This window comes from Chenopodium quinoa, unplaced genomic scaffold, assembly GCF_001683475.1.
Source record: "Chenopodium quinoa cultivar QQ74 unplaced genomic scaffold, ASM168347v1, whole genome shotgun sequence".
Lineage (NCBI taxonomy): Eukaryota > Viridiplantae > Streptophyta > Magnoliopsida > Caryophyllales > Amaranthaceae > Chenopodium > Chenopodium quinoa.
Genome location: NW_018745650.1, coordinates 3,792,225 through 3,814,039, shown reverse-complemented (window position 1 = coordinate 3,814,039; position 21,815 = coordinate 3,792,225). Strand labels below are relative to the sequence as shown.

General features: G+C 38.1%; 1 protein-coding gene across 2 annotated transcripts; it reads right to left on the bottom strand.

Moving 5' to 3' along the window:
• Positions 1-6,551: 6,551 nt before the first annotated feature.
• On the bottom strand, positions 6,552-15,078 carry LOC110716829 (choline monooxygenase, chloroplastic-like). Of its 2 annotated transcripts, XM_021895473.1 has the most exons (12): positions 14,603-15,076; positions 12,367-12,412; positions 12,078-12,213; positions 9,983-10,057; positions 9,710-9,913; positions 9,427-9,522; positions 9,089-9,195; positions 8,877-8,970; positions 7,643-7,693; positions 7,359-7,511; positions 6,895-7,004; positions 6,552-6,788 (listed from the first exon to the last, which is right to left on the bottom strand). In XM_021895473.1, the coding sequence occupies exons 1-10, from the start codon at positions 14,904-14,906 to the stop codon at positions 7,359-7,361; spliced, it is 1,266 nt and encodes a 421-aa protein (XP_021751165.1). In that variant the 5' UTR covers positions 14,907-15,076; the 3' UTR covers positions 6,552-6,788; positions 6,895-7,004. The 2 variants fall into 2 exon arrangements, with proteins under 2 accessions (XP_021751165.1, XP_021751166.1); XM_021895474.1 differs by lacking the exon at positions 9,710-9,913 and having other exon boundaries at positions 14,603-15,078.
• Between the last annotated feature and the right edge of the window lie 6,737 nt (positions 15,079-21,815).

The following is a 21,815-nucleotide window of genomic DNA, read 5'->3' as shown; positions in this document are numbered from 1 at the left end:
AATTTGTCAGCAAACTACAAAAATAGAGATACCGTAAATGTGTCTCGTCTATATAATCTGATAACGTAAATAGATATTTAAATAGATACACAATCTATAAACAAATACAAATTTAGAGTAATTAATTAATATACTACGTATTTTTCTTCGGTGAATATCCGAGCGTTGCTCGGGTAAAGAACTAGTTATACAAGATATAACCGATTATGTAAATATATGAGTTATGGATTCACCTATTAAAATCCAAGGAGAATTAGTTTAAAAACTAGTTATTGGCTCGGACGATGCCCCGGGTCATTATAAATTTATTACTTTAATCGAACTATATATATTTTGGCTTGTTTGTCATTGAGAGCTTAAGTGGTGGTTTTTTATTATTATTATTTATTTATTTTAAAGATTATAGCTTAAGTAGTTTGTTGTTTGTATGAGCTGGTTTGACTTTAAGAATAATTTTTTTTTTGCATTAAAATCGCCCGTTGTAAAAAAAGAAAAAAAAACAGATAAATCAAATCTTTATAAATTTGATGTCAAAATATATACTACTCCATAATGCACAAAAATCTTTTACTCCATAATTACAATTTTATGAATTAATGCACAAAATAAAAATGGAGTAATGTTTAATTTCTTACAAACTTTATTATTGTGTAATTATTAAGAAGTTACATTTCAAGGGAAATTTACATAGGATACTATGTATATGAAGAGTTTATCTAAACATTAATACATGGAGTTTAATGCATGGAGTTAGATAGGGTGTTATGCATATGAAGAGTTTATCAATCAAACTAAACATTAATACATGGAGGTTACTGCATGGAGTTTTTCGATCATTAATGAATGGTATGGTATGATTTGGCGACACATCATATGCCAAATGGCGAAATTGGTGACACATGCCAAAATAGCATGTCTTGCCATGAGTTTTAATAATAATATATTGATTGAGGTCAATTGATCAAGTCCACTGTCGTATATCGATCTTGAATTATAGGCCTAACTCTTTTAACAAAACTATATTATTCGCCAATTTTTTTTTATGTGCATCTGTTTTCAAATTTAAATGAATACGACTTTTGACCATTCTAATTTCTAATAAACGAGTTGGAATTTATTAAAAATCTAATGTTTAGTTCATACTAACAACTTATGCATTGTCATGTAAGGCTGACCAAAACTATTTGAATATCCTATTTGATAATATGAGATATCTAGATAGCTATTTGGATTGGGTTTTCCAAAAAAATATGAAAAATTTAGATTTCAAGTTTCGGATATCATATCCAAATATCTAAACATTTGAGTATTGTTTACATTTTTTTAAAAATTACTAAATATTCAAAATTAAAATAATATTCCACTTGAAAGGAGGTGTTAATGAGATTTAAACACATGATCTTCTTGTGACGTTGGATCTTGATACCATATTAAAAGATCATCTCAACTAAAAGTTTAAATTGATAGTTGGACCTTATGATCAATTAATATAATCTAATATTCGATTTGAAAATTTCCGAATTCGCTACAAACCAAGCTTCCGACGGAATATCTACTACCTTCCGACGAAAATTTTCGTCGGAACATTTAATAGAAAAAATAAAAAAAAAGCCCCACCCACCACCAGCCCACCCCCTGCCCCCCTACCCAGCCATACCCCAGACCCACCTTAACCCAGACCCTTAACACCACCGACACCCACATTCTCACGGTCCGACCCCAATACCAAACTAAACTGACACCACCACAACCCCATCCCAACACCACCACAACAGCCCACCCACACCAAACCAAACCAACACCACCACAACCCCACCCCATAACCACCGACACCACCACAACAGCCCACCCCACCACCACCGACACCACCCCACCACCAACATTAACCCCAAAAAACCGGAAATAACCCCAAAAAAAACCCCAAAAAATTCAAAAAACCAAACTTAAACAAGGAAAATTAATAGAAATGTATAAATATATAATTGTCTAATAAATTTTATAAATTTTATTACAATTACATATACAATTAACTAGATCTAAACACAAACCTAAATTACAAGATCTACAATTGATGTTTAGGTTGTTGTTGATGAAACCGGAATGAATATATAGTGAATTAGCCGGCGACTCGGATAGATGGAGCACCAAAGCAACCGAAACAGTAGCCGCCGAGTCCAGCTCAATGATTCCAAGCCTCGTTTCGACGCCGAACCTCAGTCGTCCCCTGAAAATTCGTCGGGAAATCTGGAGCCGTTTATGGGTGTTAAAGCTTCGGTGAGTGAGGGGTTGCGTAGGGGTTGCGGTGAAAGAGGAGGTGAGGAGAGAGAAAGAGAGGAGGTGAGGAGAGAGAAAGAGAGGAGGAGAGGAGGAGAGGAGAGAGAAAGAGGAGGAGGAGAGGAGAAGAGGAAAGAGAAAGAGAAATGAATAGAAGGAGGAGATGGAAAAGGGGCGGGAAAGAGAAAGAGAAATGAAAAGGGAAGGGGGTAGGGGGTCACGGAATTCATTTAGGGTTTTGTTTTTGATTTTTTATTTTTTTTAAATAAATTTCCGTCGGAAAAGGCCTAAATTCCGTCGGAACTTTTCCTACGGATTTAAAACTGTAGGAAATTAATATGGTCCAACGAAATTTTTTCCCTCGGAATTTATTTCTTCGGTCGGGAGAAATTTTCCGAGGGAATATTCCGTCGGAAGCAGTAAATTCCGAGGGAAAAAAAATCTGTCGGAATATTTTCGAGGGATTTTCCATCGCAACTTATCTTTTCCAACGGATTTTTTTGACAGACCAAAATTCTATCGAAATATTCGAATTTTCCAACGGAATTTAAGTCCGTCGGAACAAATCAGTCGGAAAACGGCCTATTTCTAGTAGTGTAAGATAAATCAAGATTCGTCAATGTCGATAGACTTTGCGGAAACGGACCAAGACAAACATACTCATCACAGTTTCTAGTATCCCACCTTGACACACAGTGGGCTACAGTATTCCTCGACCTTTCAACATGAGAAATAGAGAAACAATCAAATAATAGCCCTCCACATGAAGTGACGAAGCTTCGGGGGAGCTCTCATAATCCAAATCAGTTTCCACGCCTCATCCCAGGTGGTGTCCAGGCCCAGCAGTCCACCTGATTTGCCAAACTAATAGCCCGAGCGCACACTATATTCACCATTTTTGTTCGTCCACCAATACATTGTATCCCTTGGGCATCTATTAGAGAGTGAAATGGAAAGAATAGCAGCCTGTTCAGCAGCAATAAAAGTGTTGTTTACCACTTCTACATCCCATGTATTGCTACTATGGTCGATCAAATCAATGACTCTCAAATTTGGATCACTGTCCACGAGGGTGTAGGAACCCACACGGATGTATTATCGGGTAGCCATGCGTCCCTCCAAACATTAATAGCACTACCATTGCCTACTCTCCACTTCAACCCCTCAAGTAGCGAAGATCTTGCCCCCACATACTCCTCCAAGCGTAGCTAGGGTCAAAACCCACACATGATTCCAAGACGTCACAATTTTTGAAGTATTTTTCCTTGAGGATCCTATGCAAAAGAGTTTCCGTATTGTGGTGAAGCCGCCAAAACTGTTTTGCTAGGAGAGCTTGGTTGAAATAACGGAGATCACGAAACCCTAACCCTCCCTTGCCCTTTGACTGACAAAGTAGATCCCACCTCTGCCAATGCAAGTTTCTTCCCGTATCCGTGGAGCCCCACCAGAATCTAGCCAAGAGAGAATGGAACTCATCGATTAAAGTATTAGGGATTTTAAAAATACTCATCATATATGTCGGAATAGCCTAAGCTACAACTATAATGAGTATTTCCTTTCCCGGTCTTGATAGCAATTTCTCCTTTCACCCTTGAAGCTTCTTCCATTGTCTCTCTTCAAGCCCTGCAAATATCACTTTCTTCGATTTGCCAATAATAGTTGGGAGATCTAGATATTTTTCATATTTTTCAACCTCCTGAACTCCAAGAATCTCAATAATTTCCTCCCTCCGAACAGTATTAACATTTTTACTAAAAGTTACATCAGTTTTGCTAAGATTGAATTTATGACCCGATGCCCTCTCATACTTGCTGATAATGTCAGCTATAACGGAGCATTCTTGCACATTAGCTCTAGCAAAAAGAATATTGTCGTCAGCAAAAAATAGATGAGAAACTCTAGGGGCTCCTCTGCATATCCTGGCACCATGAATGAGGTTATTTGTTGCCGCTTTATTCAATAACGTTGAGAACGCATCAGCACAAAGTAGAAACAAATAAGGAGAAATAGGATCACCCTGTCTCAACCTTCTGGTTAGAGTAACGGAAACTGATAGTTGGACCTTATGATCAATTAATATAATCTCTGAAAAGGTTTTTGACAAATTTTTCTTTATTTAAACATGGAGGGAGTATTATTACGTTTATTACCGTCTACTACAAAATTTGGTTGCAATGAAAAAAAATTTGTAATACATCATATCAATATTTACTTCCTCTAATTTTAACTGGATCCATCACTTTTTAAGTACAGACTCTAGAAGTGATTATAGAGAATTTATTAATTAAAAGGAAAGTGATATATTTGAATTGAAACTCCCTTTCATAAAAAGTAATGCATCTAAAAAATGGTGAAAGTATATTACTTGAGTAATCGAGTTTACCATATGTTTTACACTACCGTAATAAACTCTTAACTTTTGTTTAGCAGAGTTCAAGGAAGGGTATGACTCTGCAAGACGGCGCCATTTACTTGCTAGATTTACGCCAAGTCCTCTGTCCTATTATTCATCTCAAACAGAATTTCCACCTGGTGTAAAAAGGGCTCCATAAGAAATGCTCAATAATTTGTACGAGTTAATTAGCATTTAGCAATAATTAGCAAAAAGTGAATTTTGTAAGTAAAATATTCAAGTTTATCTCTTTGCAAATTAGGAGGTGGATACATGATTAAATTGATTACTTCACATATTTTTGTTTTGTTTTTTTTTTTTTTTTTTTTTTTTTTTTTTTTTTTTTTTTTTTTTTTTTTTGAAACAAACCCATAAGGGAGATTGCTTCACATATTTGATTTGCCATGGAATGTATTTTTCATTTCCAATATACTGTCTTTCAAGTTGTATGATAAACGAATTTTGTTTATCTAATGGCAAGTTTTAGTGTTTATTGGGTTCTAGTTATAAAGTTGGTGAATTGACGTCGTTAACTCAATTGTTAAAGCTTTCTTCTTCTTCATCTCACCCATCACCATTTCCTCTATTTCTGTCGAGTTAACTCCATTGAAGGAGCTTGAGATTCGATCTTACCAACCTTCCGCCGCACCACCACTCCACCGACAGCACCATTTGCCGCCCAATTAAACGAAAAACTCTATGTAAAGGGTGAAATCAAGGGCAAGGTCAACCCCAAGGGTAGGGGTATGGTGACCAACTCCTCCGTTGAAGATACTATTAAGCTTGATTTCCTCCATTGAAGAGCTTGTTTTTCTCAATTGTTAGTTCTGAAATTTCGAGAATGGCATTAACGCCTAAAGTAACAGATTTCTGGCGTTAAAGATATGAACTTGTAAAATGACTATGCTGCCCATAATTGTCCAAAAAACTTTACTATTTTAATCCCTAGATAAACAACTAAAGTTTATCACGAAGATAAACTTGTATTTTCTCGAGAAAATCTATATATTTTTTTTTTGTCCTCTATTTTTAGATTTTCTCTTTAGTATATTTATTTATTTATTTTTAAACTTTTACCATATTTTCTAGTGCCTCTATAATCTATACATTTGATTAACTCTATGTAGTGCACCAATTTCCTCATTATAATGGCTAACCAATGCTTCAATGGCTCATTATCTTACCTTAATGATTACAATAAAGACTAATCTATCCTTACAAAAACCTCTTTCATGATTAATCTTTTTGTAATTTATTTACTAATGTTTAATTATATATATGTTGATAGTCACATTAGTTCATTGACAGTCTGCCAAGTTTGACTATGTTAGTGATTATACAACAAGCTAATTATTTAAGCTTCATAACTTCTACAATTATAGATTTTCTTTTTCATCATTTTTGAAAGATCTCTAATCAAGAAAAATTTATATCAGGTTTCAAGTAAGCATTAACCATTTTAATTTTTAATTTTTCATATTTATTGTAAAAAAAAAAAAAAAAATTAATTTAGAAAAATTCTAAAACATGTCCAATCAATTTGATCTAAATATAAGCTTTGACCACATTTATCGTTCATGCCTTTTAGCTCCATTGAAAATCAGGTCTAATAAGTTAAGTTTAGATAAATCTAGGTGAAGAGAATACACTCTAGTAAATTCTCTCTTTCATTTACCGGAGTCCAAGGAAAGTATCTTTCTATCAGACGTGCACTTGTAGTTTATTTTTCATCACAACAAACATTTCCTCCTGGTGTGAAAATGGCTCCATAAGAAAATTTTGTTTTGCAGGGTTGTTTATCCGTTTAAGAGGAAAAATACCGCCAAATCAACCAAGTTTTCTCCTGGTGTGACTAGCAGTTCCAGCCATATTCCAGGGAGCCATAGGAAGGAAACACACGGATAATGTGTACTATGTTAATGGAGTACAATAAGTTCAGCAATGTACAAATGATACGATGTACTATAAAGTTCAGCAATGTAGAGAGTTCTTCAATTAAATATCCAAGTTTACGTACATATATTACATCATAGTTGGAACATTTATAAATGGTGCTTCATGCATCGAATTACGACTCATCAAATCGCAATTGTTGGTTACTCCAGCCTCAATTCTTTCATACCTACAATTGAAGTATCACAAATAAGGAGAGAAATATATTAACATAAGGTTAAAAGATAGACATAAAAGTAATTGGTAATTTAAAACTTTAACAGAGAAGATCTTACCATTTTCCATGTTCTTTAATTCAAGAAAGTTTTCATGAATTATGAGAGGATCATAAAAAGTGAAACCAATCTTGAGCACAAACTAGCATTTCCACCATATGGGGTTGTTTCTGCAAGCACAAGTGAGAAAGCACTCATTTCCAATAGGACACAGCTAGAACACCACATTCAATTCTTTAGCCGAAGAAGGTGATACATACTAGTGTCCAAACCAAATGAGCGTTACATAACACACATACATCTATGTTTGATTTTCAACATCAAATCAAAGCCGTACAGATTTCAAGCTGCGAAAGATTAAACAAACTCTAAACTTTAAACATTAGGCTTAAAGGACTATTTTTCAATCTGATCTTACTTCTCTGAGCCTAATGAGAGACCGAGTAAAATATTAATAAACTTCATATAACACATTACTTCTTGACACAACCGTTGCATTTAGTAGGAGTTCCTCAAAATTTTACCTAATATTGAAGAGTCTGTCCAGTTAAGTTGCTGTATAGCAAGCAATGGAAATGATGCATTAGTTTCTCGAGAGTGGGTGCATATCTTCCAGTATTATACGCAGGTGATTCAAGGCCCCTCTGAACACCTTCACAAAGCATGATATCTTCTATCTGCAGTTTTTACAGAAATAAAGTCAATGGGTCATTTCTAAACCCCTTCATTTTTTTTCAAGGTTAAGGGGGTCCGGGTAAGGGAGGATCATGAATATACTCTCAACAAAACTAGAACAGTTATCACATACCTGAACTTCTTCGCTGTCTTTTAGGCTTTTTTCAATGAAAACATTATCATCCTACAATAAACAACAGATTTATGAGCATACCCTGCACTCAACAAGTACATTCTAAGCAGATGTACCCTCTGATATACTGAAAGGATGAAATGTTTTTTAAAACACATCTTAGTATCGAAAGCCCAAATATATATACTATACTGCAGAAGTCACAGAATTTACTAGCATTTGTGATTTACTATATTGTCATTTGTCAGTGAGAAGGTTAAAAACATAGAAGCTTGTTTTTTATCCGCAATTGGAGACATTATAAACACAAGTAGATTATATTACTGCGGTCGTTGCTAGGACTTTCTTCACAGTTTGGTCTGAGTGTAATTATAGTCAACTGAGCTAGTGAATTTCTCAGTCATTATTTTTCCGTTATCTAAACATTAGAAAGTTAGCTCAAGAAATGGCTGTTCAGGTTGTGTAGAGATCAAGTTGTTTACTTTATCTAAGTTGTGCCACTTGGACAAAATCAGCAGAGTCGGATGCAGTTACATGTCCTGGCATCATAATCAACCATTTTAAGAACAGTTCACATGTTGAACAGCCATTTCAAGAAGTCACTAAATTAAGTGTCAAGTGTTATGTCTTCAAGAATCAAATACAAGTATTAAAGAGACATGAGAGTGCAACTGTCTAAAAATCAAGTAACCGGCATTAGATGATATCAATCCCTTTCAAAGTAGGTCCTAGATACTAGACCCTCTTCACTTTGCCCTCTCTACTTTCTGCCTAGTAGTCTGCTTTCCCTCCTGACATGACGGTCTTCCAAAGTCATCAATTGAGCAAACTCTTAAATCGAATGCTTTCATTTTTTCGTAAAATTAAAGATCCTCCAGAGATACACCTCAAACCCAGTGCTAATCACCAATACATGCAAATTGCAATCTCATATGAACAGAAATCCGGCATAATAGCCAAAATAGATCAATAAAATTGCCGAGAGCAACAACATACCTATATAGCCACTCTTTTTTGTTTTTTCTATTAAAGACATCTATAGGCACATAAATAGTAGTTGGATTGTTGGATTATCAAAGTTCATAGAAAATTGTGGGTGGTAGGGCAGCAACATACTCCTTTAAGTCACTTATTGAACAAAGGTAACATAAACTTAGTTTTCACAGGAGATTGGTGTCATATATCTCCATTATAAACAGAATATGAGTATAAAACTTCGAAGAAGAAATCTCACCTTCAACGACGCATCAAGAAAGTAGTCGAACACCACTTGGCATTTCCGTGGTCCCAGTGGGACAACAAGGTTAGTGTCCATCCAAGGGCCATACCTATTAAATTAGAAGTAAATGAAAAGAGGTGCAGGTCTCAAGGATTTTAAAACATGCAAGAAACTAAAGTTGTAAGAAATGAAGCCACATCAACTTCATAAATGAAAGACATATTCACCTGTTAATTATGAAGTTAGGATAAATATATGCATAGAGTGCTTCCGATCCAAGTCTGTCAAATTCACCACCACTTGCACATCTTTGGATGCTAACTTTTTCAAAAATCTAATGCAATAAACTAGACGTCAGATCAGATTTTAATATTATTAATTTATTATAGAATTCAGTTCCCCTTAATAACTTGCTTTCAAACAAAAATAAAGGAGACTAAAAAAATATTTTAGTAAAAATGCTATTTATTCTACTTATATCAATATATTTCTTGGGTGGCCTAGATAAACCACCTATGAAATGCAAGTAAAATCATATACTACATAAGAGAAATAATGACCATACTTCACTGCTGTATGTGTCCAAGTTAAGCCCAGAAGCAAGATTTTTGTGTGCATATGGAACATGATAACCACCATCCAGATAATTGTCACAAAATACCTGAAATAGGACAAAACAAGCAAGCACAAAATACTAACGCAAGTCAATGCAAAATGTAGTTGACCTGCAAAAGATATTTTCTTTGCATTCAGCAGGAAGCGAAACAAGTTCTGTGTCTCAAAGAGAAATTTAACTTGATTAAACAAAAATTAGGAGGGTGTTACGGTATCTAACTACAAGCTCAGACCTTCCAGTTACACTCTAAGGTGTACTCACGTCTACATATGTAACTCAGAGAGGTGTCAACTCCACTGGAACTAAGCAAGCCAGCTGAACTGCCAAGCCAGTCATTCTCCATAAATCCAAAATCAACTTCCTTCTCAGAAACACCTAGGTTGACAACAATAAATGGCCCCCATATAGCAACGCTTATGGGTACAAGCCCATACTCCTAAAAACAAGTTGAAAATTATTACAAGAAGAACATTAGGATAACATCAAGTTAAGAAATATTGCATACCTTCGTATCAAAATTCTGCAATCCTGTAATTCTTTGAGCCTTCAGGAGATTTCCCTCTAAGCCATATGTCCATCCCTACAAAATGATGCAAAAAATCTTTAAATAAATGGGGGTTAATATACCATTTAGATAAGAACTTTTTTGTTAGTCGAACAAAACTTTTTAATCACAAATTAGGAGAAAAAAAAAAAAAAATTGCCAACAAAAAGATCAATAAAATTAATAACAAATTAGACAGATATACATGCAAAGAAAAAGAGAATCACTAGGATATGTAGGTCAAAGTAACAAACTCTGTTAGAAGTAAAATTTGTTAAACGAAGATCTTCATTACATTCAAGAAGAAAAAATGCATTTGATCCGTTTACTGTGGCAAGTTTCACATCTGCCAACCTGACTTAACTTCTAGAAAGACATGCAAGCATTTATTAAAGTTGCATACTCTGGAAAATTGATTTATAATAGATTTGACAAGGTTTTCATGAAGTTTTGATGCATCTCCTGTAGCGGTGTCACTGGTACATCAATTGAGCCAGAGTGAAGCTCAGTGACCCATCCAGGACAAGGGAAAGGATAAGAGAAATTGCAGGGATGGAAAGTGGCTGAAAGAAGAAATACTAGTGGGAAAAGGTCTAGGAGTCAATTACTGAGAAGAAATCTTGATCAAGTTTCCTGCCTTGCATTGGTGTCTGAGGACCTAGCATTGACTGAGAGTGAAACATATTGTGATGACTTCATGATGGTTCCTATTACGCCATATTTTATAAATAAACTCAAACAAGCATCCAAGAGCATTAGCAGCCAAAATGACTTTGAAAGAAGAATATCAAGGAATTTGCCTAGATATTTTATATATCTCACTTTTATATTGGAGTGTTAAGTTAGATTACACTATACAACTACAGAAGTCAAAGTCCAGCACAGATAAGGATATAACAGAAATTTTCCATACGGGAGGACTCAATGATTTTTGAAGGAACCTAAATCAATAACAAGCAATCGATTTGTCGCAAAGTCTCTTCTGTAGAAGATAATTTACCACACCAATTCTTATATCTATGCTGAAAAAACCAGTTATGAGAGGTTTCAAAGTGGAAAAAAAAAAAATCAAAGTGGAAAAAAATAAATAAATAAATAAATAAAAAAACAACTGGCAGATGGCAGAAAATCATGTTGCAGATACTGAAGCTGTCATGGACATTGACAATATGTTTATGTAGCTAGTTGTGCCTATATGCAACATGTCTAGGAACACGTGTAGCAGAGAACTTTCAACCAGATATCTAAATTGTTTCGGGGTTTTTTGATGTCCTTCGGGAGAGTTACAATTCAAAGACTGACCTCTGAACGCCTGTACCTGCAAAACAACGAAGACTCCGGTGGGCGGGAGTTCCGCCTCCGACGATCAAGTTAGAACGTGCATGAGGAGTAGAGTGCGGAAAGTTAAAGGTCTCTCTCGGATTCTAAGAGAGTATCTGCAATGTGTAATTGCTCAGTTAGAGGTGTCAGGTGTCTGACTTTCCCTTATTGTGAGTTAACGTGTATTGAATGTTTCTGAATAGATGTTCCTAGGGGGGAAACATCTCCCTTTTATAGGGTGTTGGAAAACGTGCCCAGTACTAGGTTTTAGTAAACCTAGGGCTGACCGGGCTTTGCCAAGGAATTTGGGCTATAGGAGGCCATTTTCCAGATGGGCTACCTGTCTGCCGCGTGTCGATGCCCGTTTGGTCCACCTTGGACCTCTCACGAGGTGACATGTGGCAGACTCTGGTTGGTCCACGTGGCATGACTTGAGTGGTCCACGTGGCGGGGAAAAATCCCCAAATCATAAATTAGTGGAGCACATCAATTAGATATAAGATTGAGCCAGATAGCTAATTTTTGCAGCTAAACGTTTACTCTTGTGAATTGCCTAATATTAGGTTGTATTCATGGTTCTGAGTTTCCATGGCCAAATGTATAAGGACTATATGTTTGTTTCCATTGTTACAAGATTTAAGTACTTGAATTATACAAGGCCTTAGGCCCTCCCCGAGGAAACTGAAAAAAATGAAAAGTAAATACTATAGGAAACTGGGATGGGAGTGAAACTCACATGATAAGGGCAAACAAAGCAGGTTTTTCTACCACTTCCATAAGCAAGAACAGAAGCATGATGGCGGCAAACATTATGAAATGCATGAATTTCACCATCACTATCTTGACATATCACATATTCCACGTTCCCTAATCTGCCATGGTTAATAATAAATCTTAAGTAGCTTGTTTCCAGGGTGATAGTCAGAAAATCAGTAACAGTAAATCTGCTCCCCAACCCCACCCCACCCCACCCCCAACCATTACACACACACACACACACAAATGACAGTAACAAAAATTTGTACCTGCCAGTGAAATAATCATGAGGATTCTTTATCTGATCAATGCAACCTATAAGGTCAAGATAAAGATTGCAACATCATTACCATGAATTTATAATAAATAATGATAGTCATACTTCTCTACAGAATAAATTCACATACATTTTAAGGATGATAAGAAGAGTAAACACTTAAAGCCTAGACCACCTAAACTCTCTATATAGTACTTTCAATTTTCGGCTTGAAACACAGAGTCCTTTATTCATGGGTTTTGCTCATTTATCTCTGTATTGCTTTTGAATACACATTATAAGACATTTTTTCTCTGTAAAAGATAAATCGTGAAGTTACAAAACTGAAGGTGATTAAGGGTCTAGCTCAAGCTGTTTAGTAGCTTTTAATGATTCAATATTTACTGTCAACTTACTTATCGAAAGAGCTATATTAAGAATAAGTATTAAGCAAAAGTAGCCAAATGCCTACACTGTATATAATTGCTGGAAAGACCAAAATGGATATCTTTATGATTTCTTATGAAACTTAAACTACATCAATTCAGTTGCATTTTTTCATTGAAAAGGAAGTTATTGTTGACAAACATCGTGTGCTATATACAATATATTATTCTACATTGCGAACTTTTGCTCCATAGACAACTCCTACTATTATAATTCTTACCAAACAAACTGAACAGCAAAGATAAAACCAGAGACAGATACTACAGAGTATCATCCAGAATAGACGGATGCCTAATGACTTCCTCATAGACCAATAAGATCTAAGAAAATGGCATCATCCCCTAGTTTAACAGCAGCGGCTAAATTTGGGAGTTCTGAAATTCTGCATCCCGTACATGAATTCTCTTTTGCTTTTAAGGATTTTGGTCTATACACATGCTTAGCTTACCTGATTTTGCAAAGCTACATGAGCTTCAATTGTCTGCAAAAGCCCTAAATAACATAGGAAAATATCTACTTATTAAATATCATTTATACCAAGGAATCAAGGATACATCCTTCATTTTTAGACTTTCAGTAGAAACTAAATATTCCAGTATAACTCGTCAAAGAGGCAACTTCTCATACTCAGATATCACTGATTCTCCGAAGTTAATAATTCATTAATCCTAGAAGCCCTTACAACAGTTACAAGAAAAGGGAGCATACCCACATATCAGAAATAAGCATATATCAACCAATCTACACTATAACGCAAAACACCGACACTGTATCACGAACACAGACAAGATCACAGTCTTCTTCCCTCTACTATATTAATGTTGTGGGTCCAGCCCAAGTCTCACTAAAATGTATTTTATTTTGGTCCATTTTAGATGGCCAGTTTGCTTAGCTTTTTACTTATTGTGTTTAACACCAACTTGGGCATATTTTGAGGCTTGCTTAATAAAGTTTGGTAAAGTAATTCTTGCTGAAAAGATGTCAGCAAGTGAGGGTGAATATTAAGACAATATTCACAAAAATAGAGAGAACGACAGCAAGGGTTTATGAGCTTATTCATTTTCAGGTTTTCAGAGACAACTTCCAAAAAATTGTCTGTTGCCGAAAATTCAACCATCAGATCGTGCTGAAATTTTGTCAGTTTTTGTTGAAGACACATAGGGCCTCCTCATGGACAGTTAGATCGTCATATGAAGCTCTGGTTCGTCTGCTGGACAAACACCCTATGTTTTGGTGATTTTTACAGCTTTAATCTCTCAATGTGGTTTTTACTCTTCACATTGAAGGAATTTTTCATGTATAACTCGTGTGTATTCTTTGCAATTTAATCTATTATTGTCGTTCTTATACAGCATTTGTAGCTGATTTTTGTTGGTGATTAGTTGTTTTGATTACCTGGGTTAAGTGGATTGAATTGTTGGTTGGTTGTCTAGAGTGTGTGACATTGTGGGTGTCGTGGTGACTCCCTAGCTTCCCTACAATTAAGCCTACCTTACAAGCATACCCAATTAAGCAAAAATAAGGTTTCCAACATTATATATTTATATCCCATAATATCTTTGTTCTAAAAGTTCATTTTCAGCCTAGTTATCATCAAAATGACCCTCTACAAACTTAAGTTGGGCAATTCAACTTAACACCCATGTAAATATACCCTTTATTATTCAAGACTAAAATATTCTAAATAAATGCTTCAATAATAGCAACAACTTACGAATATGAAATTTGCAGACAATTATACAAGAATTTAACATGTTAAAAAAATAACAACAACAAAAGAGAGAAATTGGGTGAGGAATTACCTACTACTCGCCATCCATTGTAAAAGACACGATCAATTTCAAGGGAATAATAAGCAGGATCAAAATACCATGAACTGGGTGGAGTTACAGCTTCTTCAACAGGAATATTGGGATCAAATTCATGAACAATTTTGTGGGTTGATTGAATTGAATTAGAGAGACAATTTGTGAGTTTAATAGGTGTTTGATTTTTACAAAACGAAAATATTGAAGAAATTCTTCCTATTTTGGGAATAAAATTGGGATTATTTTCAAAGGATTGCAAGATGACATGATTAAGTGGGTTTTTGGTAGCAGTTGACATCAATATTGAGAGAGTTTGCTTGATTAATTTATCACTCTCTTAAGTACAAATGTTGTCGATACGGAGTAGATCACACTGATCACTTTAATACCCACTATAGAAGTAAGGAATTGTTTGGTTGGTTTTTGGGGATATTCGGAATGGAATGGTATGGAGATAATAGACTATTGTCACGACTCATGCAACACCCTTGTTAGAGTCAATGCGGTTATATAGGCGATAGGCAACAACTTGGGCATAAGCTCATGGGTGCTACTAAGCACCTTCTCCCTATAGAGCTTTATTTAGCTCATATATTGTTTTTCTAGTGAACACCGCATTGACAATAAAATAATATGGGCCTTTTGGAGGCTCAAATGGAGCTCAAACAGGCCCAATTTAGCGGCCCATCGTTTTTGGACCCAATGAACCTCATGTTGAAGTCGGTTTTCAAAGGTGGATCCACAAATGTCCATATTGCAATAGGAGGTTTAGGATACGCTTGGAAGCTTCTAGAACATTCTAGGATACTCTTGTACATTCTCTTAGTGCTAGAGATTTGTAGAATACTTCGGAATTATGTACATACGAGTTGTATAGCCAGGAGTTGTATAGAAACCTCTAGAAAAGATAGTTTCTAGGACCCTCCATTTGAGGAGGTTAGAAGGTTCTAGAGAAGAAGTCTCTAGGCACTTGGGAGCTCTATAAATGTCTTCCCCTTCATTTTTGTAGCATCCAAGCATTTGAAAGCACTCTCATTCTCAAGCAATAAAAGCTCTCTTAATAATCTTACTCTCGTGTGCATCCATTCTTACTTTCTCACGTACTTAAGTTTTCGTTGCATACTTTGCTTGCATCCATTCTTCCTTTCTCATGTGCTTAAGGTTTCATTGCATACTTTGCTATAAGCATCTTCGGAGTTAAGCCTTGACTAGAATTATAAGGGCAGGAAGTTAACGAGCGTGCATAGTGGGCGTGCATGAACAAGAATAGGGGAGTTTGTCTACATGTGACACTATGCTCTATTCTCCTACTCGTATTTGATTGATTTTTTTGGGATGGAATCTTAAAATACCCTAGCCCCTCAAAATCTCATATTATTATCCCCTCCTTGTTTGACTATGTTTCCAACATAAATTAAATGTTACGAGTAACTAGTTCTATTAGCAAATTTGTATTGGCAGAGTAATATATGAACCATGTTCACCCACTTAATTGTTAGTGGCTTATTTGTAGATAGTATTTAGTTTCATTTGCAAAAGCTATTTATATGAGCCTAGTATTTCCATTTTCTTCCATTAATGCAAAGAGTGGATTGTTTGTTTTCAATCCGATCCATCACTTCATTCCATCGAATTCGGCATCCTAACTAGCCTAATTTTGCAGGCCATGTACAAGATCAATTACTTGCATCCTCCATTAAAATAAGTGAAAGAATCCTCTGCCAAACAAGAAGAAAACCCCCAAAATCTTAGTTAAGAGAAGCAAACACATTGAGGAAAATAAAAACTGTAATGGACTCACTGCATTCCACCAACAGTCTACTTCAACAGACCAAGAAAACTTTTTCAATCAATGAAGAACAACAGAAATAAGAAGAGGCAGAAGAAGAATAAGATTAGGCAAGAGAATATTCTAGCAGTATTTTCAGCAGCAATATAGATAGATATTGATTGTAATAGAGCAAAAGTTTGCAACAGCCACTTTAGGTAGCAACTCTCCAAAATAGTAGGTTAGCCCACAACTTTCTACTATACACAATTTTCTGGACAAGAAACATAGTCTCTCTCTCTAGTCTTATTTATACAGAAATAAAAGTGAGATTTGGTTTGCTAAATTTGTCTTTTAGTGTAGCCGTCTTTCTTTTTGTGTTGCTGCTATCAGGTATTGCTGCTGCTTGTTGTGCGCACCTCATTCTGCTTGTTGTGATTGTTGTTGTCCATATTTATTTGCCAGTCTTTCCTTGCCACTTGTCCTGCCATTTGTTGTGTGATTGGTTAAGTTGTCGTGCATTTGGTTTCTTCTTCCTCCTTGCGTATGTAATTGTGAATGGCTAGTTCATTACACCTCCCCCCCCCCTAAACTTTTCACCTTGTCCCCAAGGTGGAACCAAGGGAATTGTTCGTCCAGCTTGCTGAATTCCTCTCCCAAGTAGCTTCGAATAGTGGCAGGTTTTTCCACTTGATGAGAACTTCAGTGTTCTCTTGTTGTCCTTCCTTCTTGTTTCTGACCTGCAGCACTTCTTCTGGTTCCACCACCATTTCTAGCTCGGAGGTGAGCTGCGGTGGGATGGTGATGGTGGACTGAGTGTCCCCTTCTGCCCTCCTCAGTTGTGAGACATGGAAGGTGGGGTGTAACTGGCATTCTTCTGGCAACATCAATTCGTAAGCCACCTTTCCCACTTTCCTTTTAATCTCATAGGGTCCATAACAGCGTGCTGCCAGCTTCTCATAGGGCCTTCGTGCTAGAGTTTTCTGCCTATAGGGTCACAATTTCAGGTAGACCAAATCGCCTACCTCGAAATTTTCCTCTCTTCTGTTAGGATCTGCAGCTTCTTTCATCTTCTGTTGTGCCTGTAGCAGCACCACCTTTAGCTCCTCAAGCATCATATCTCTCTCCTTCAGCCATTCCTCCAAGTCGTTCACCTTAGTTTCTTCGGCCCTTCCTTTGATAAGGGCTGGGGGGTCCCTCCGTACACCACTCTGAAGGGTGTTGTTCCTATAGACATGTGTGGGGATGTGTTGTATTAAAATTCCACCCAATGCAGCCACTTTGCCCACCCTTTCGGTTTTTCATTAGAAAAGCATCTAAGATAAGTCTCCAAGACTTTGTTTACATTTTCAGATTGCCCATCCGTTTGGGGATGGTAAGCCGTACTTTTCTTCAGGTCGGTCCCTTGCAAACGAGCTAGCTCACTCCAAAAGTGGCTCAAAAAAATTCGATCCCTATCCGACACAATGGATAGAGGGAACCCATGTAGCCGCACAATGTCCTTCACAAACTTCTCAGCAACTGTGTGCTGTAAACGGGTGTTTCAACCCTACAAAATGCGCATACTTTGACAATCGGTCCACCACTACCAGGATCGTATCAATGCCCCTGACTTCAACAGTCCCTCCACAAAATCCAACGCTATGTCCTCCCAAATCTGGTTTGGCACAGGTAAGGGTTGTAGCAAACCGGCTGGATGCAGCTGGGAGTGCTTGCACCTCTGACATATCACACACTTTCTAACCATTTCCCTCACATCCTTCCTCATATTGCTCCAAAACCATTCGGCAGCCACCCTCAAGTAAGTTTTAACCTCCCTTGCGTGTCCTCCCGTGGGAGAATAATGATATTCCTTTAGAAGGGTCGGTATAAATCTGGACCCCTTAGGTATGACCCTTCTTCCCTTGTAAAATAATTGCCCTCTTCCACCATGAACCCTCGGTTCTGAACCTCCCCTGACAACACCTCTTCTTTTACCCTTCTAATCCAGCTATCATTCTCAATCTCCCTATGGAGCGCGTCCCACTTCACCTCCTGAACCGTGACCAAAGCACTCAAATTTACTGGTTCTTCCTTTCTGGACAAGGCGTCTGCCACCTTGTTTGAACTTCCGGGCTTGTACTGTATCTCAAAATCAAATCCAATCAGCTTACGGACCTATTTCTGATAATCGGCCCCGATTTCCCTTTGCTAAGTGATGTAGCGTAGACTCTGCTGGTCAGTTCGTATCACAAAATGCCTCCCCATGAGGTAATGTTTCCACTTCACAACAGCTAAGCAAATCGCCATCAACTCTTTCTCATAAATTGACTTGCCCCTTTCCTGTAACCCGAGGACCTTACTGAAATAAGCGACCGGCCTACCCTCCTGCATTAACACTGCTCCCGTACCCCGAGGCATCCGTCTTAACCACAAATTCCCTCTGAAAGTTGGGCATGGCCAAAACAGGGGCTGAAATCATGGCTCTGTTCAGGTGTTCAAAGGTTATTGTTGCTTCCGCCGTCCACCCAAAATTATCCTTTTTTAATTGATCGGTCAGGGGCCTTGCAATCTGGGCATAGTTTAGCACGAACTTCCTGTAATACCCGGTTAAATCGAGGAACCCTCGTAACTGCTTCAAGTTCTTTGGTTGTGGCCATTCAATCATAGCCCGAACCTAGCTCTCATCAACTGCTACCCCCTTGCTAGAAATTACATGACCCAAATATGCTACCTCTTTTTTTTTTTCCGAATTCACATATTTTTTTATTTGCATACAAGTGATAATTCTGTAAAGTGGATAAAAACTACTTCCATCTGCTCTACATGAGATTTCTCATCAACACTATACACAAGTATGTCATAAAAGAAACTAAAACAAATTTACGCAAGTAAGGCCGAAATACCTCGTTCATCAGAGATTGAAATGTTGCAGAGGCATTGGACAGTCCGAACGGCATAACCAGGAACTCGTAATGTCTTTCATGTGTTCTGAAAGCAGTTTTGTGAGTGTCACTCTCTTTCACCCGAATCTGGTGGTATCCCGCCTTCAGGTCAAGCTTAGAGAAAACAGTCCATACAGCTCATCCAACAGTTCATCTATTACCGGAATAGGGAATTCATTCGGGATTGTTTCCTTGTTTAGGGCATGATAATCGACACAGAACCTCCAAGATCCGTCTTTCTTTTTTACCAATAACACCGGGCTGGAATAGGGACTAGTAGAGGGCTAAATGATTCCTGCATCAAGCATTTCCTTCACCATTTTTTCAATTTCGTCCTTCTGTATTTATGGGTAACGGTAAGGCCTCACATACTGGGTTAGAGCCTTGTTTGAGTGTAATGGCGTGTTCATGCCCACGCACGGGAGGCAGTCCCTCCGACTCTCCAAACACCTGATTATAAGTGTTCAAAATTGCTATTAAAAATCTCAGGCAGGCGGCCTTCCCTTCCCCCACGCTCTCCTCATCTCCCATCAGCCTGACTTCTACCAGAATATCCTCCTTCTCTTAAGCCAAGCTTCTAATCATTGCCTTTAGCGATATTTGGGTGGTCTTTAGTGTCGGATCGCCATGTAGCACAACCGGAATCCCACCTATTCAAAATTGCATGCGGTGAGTTCTCCAATTCATTAAGATGGAACCCAATTTTTCCAACCACTGAACCCCTAAGATGACCTCCACGCTCCCCAGTCCAAGCGGCAGGAAATCCTCCTCAACCTCCACGCCACCACTCAGTACCACCCGAACACCGTGGCAGCTCCCCCTACCGTGCACTACGGCCCCGTTGCCTAAGGATACCCCAAATTTCCCTTCACTATTGGTCACCAACCCTAACTCCTCAGCCACCTTTGCTGACAGGAAGTTGTGGGTTGCTCCGGGGTCGATCATGACCACCACCAGGTACCCACGAATTTTCCCCATCATTTTCATCGTCCTCGGATTCGAAATCCCGACCACATAACATAACGAGATCACGACCAGTGTAGCCTCGATCTCCGGGGAGTCGTCCGGCGCCTCATAAAACTCCTCCACCGCTGCTTCTTCTTCCTCTACCAACCTCACGCTCAACCCTTTGTTTTTATACACGTGCCCTACTGAGAATCTCTCATCACATTTGAAGCATAACCCTTTAGCTCTTCTCTCCTGGTATTCCTTATCTGAAAGCCTCTTGGGCTCACTCCATTTTTGGGTCCCAAACTGATTGGGTCAGCCCATGCTCACAGATGCTTGGGAAGACTCAAGAGGAGCCTTATAAGGGGGCTTGGGAAAGGTTGCTACTGAACCTGAGTAACTTCCTCCACTTGCACTAGGCCCACTTGGGTTCAGCTCAACAGAGAAAGACCCAGCCTTACTCACACTGAATCCTCCTTTTCTAGTCAGTCCAACCCTATTCCTTTCTTCCAGCCGTGATGCAAGCTCCAAAGCCTGCTCCAGGTTGAAGGGGTTCATCACCCTCACCTCAGCCTTAAGTTCTTCCTTCAACCCACCGATAAACTGAGCCAACATTACGGTTTCCGGAACGCTCGTGAGAGGGGATGCTCGCCCAATGAACTGCTTTTGATATTCAGCCACCGTTGTTGTCTACGACACCGCCATCCACAGTTCGTGCAAGGTCCCGGCGTTTTGCGGCCGGAACTGTTGTAGTAGGCGTCGTGTCAGGTCGTTCCAACTTGCCTATGGTCGCCGGCAGTTTTCCTACTGGAACCAGCGCCACCCATCCTCTTCCATCGCCACAACCGTTGCTTGTAACCTCTCGTCCTCCTCCAGCTTACAGAATGAGAAATAATGTCCTGCCCTCGAAATCCACTCATCCGGGTCCCCACCGCTGAAGACTAACATTTCTATCCTCCGATACTTCCCTCCGTTTCTCCCTCCGTGACTCCACTGATTCGCCTCGACGTATGTCTCACTAGCATAATCATTATTTTCTGGGATCGGGTTGTTTGGACCGAGTGGAGTTCTATGGTTCACCAAGTTTTGGATTTTAGTCTTAAACTGATCCATTCGCCTCTCCATTCTTCCCACCGAATTTTTCAAGGCTCGGGTCATAACTCCTCCAATGCTGGCTTCCTGTGCATTTAGTTTTTCCACTACTCCCGACAACGTTTCTTCCATATTTTTCATCTTTTCCTCCAGATTATCCACCCTTTGGTTCGTCGAGGTCACCATGGTCGTACCTGCTCTGATACCACTAGTAATGAACTCACTACACTCCACCAACAGTCTACTTCAACAGACCAAGAAGCTAAGACTCTTTCCGGCAATGAAGTACAACAGAAATAAGAAGAGGCAGAAGAAGAATAAGATTAAGCAAGAGAATATTCTAACAGAAATTTCAGCAGCAATATAGATAGATATTGATTGTAATAGAGCAAAAGTTTGCAACAACCACTTTAGGTAGCAACTCTCCAAAATAGTGGGTTAGCCCACAACTCTCTACAATACACAATTTTCTGGA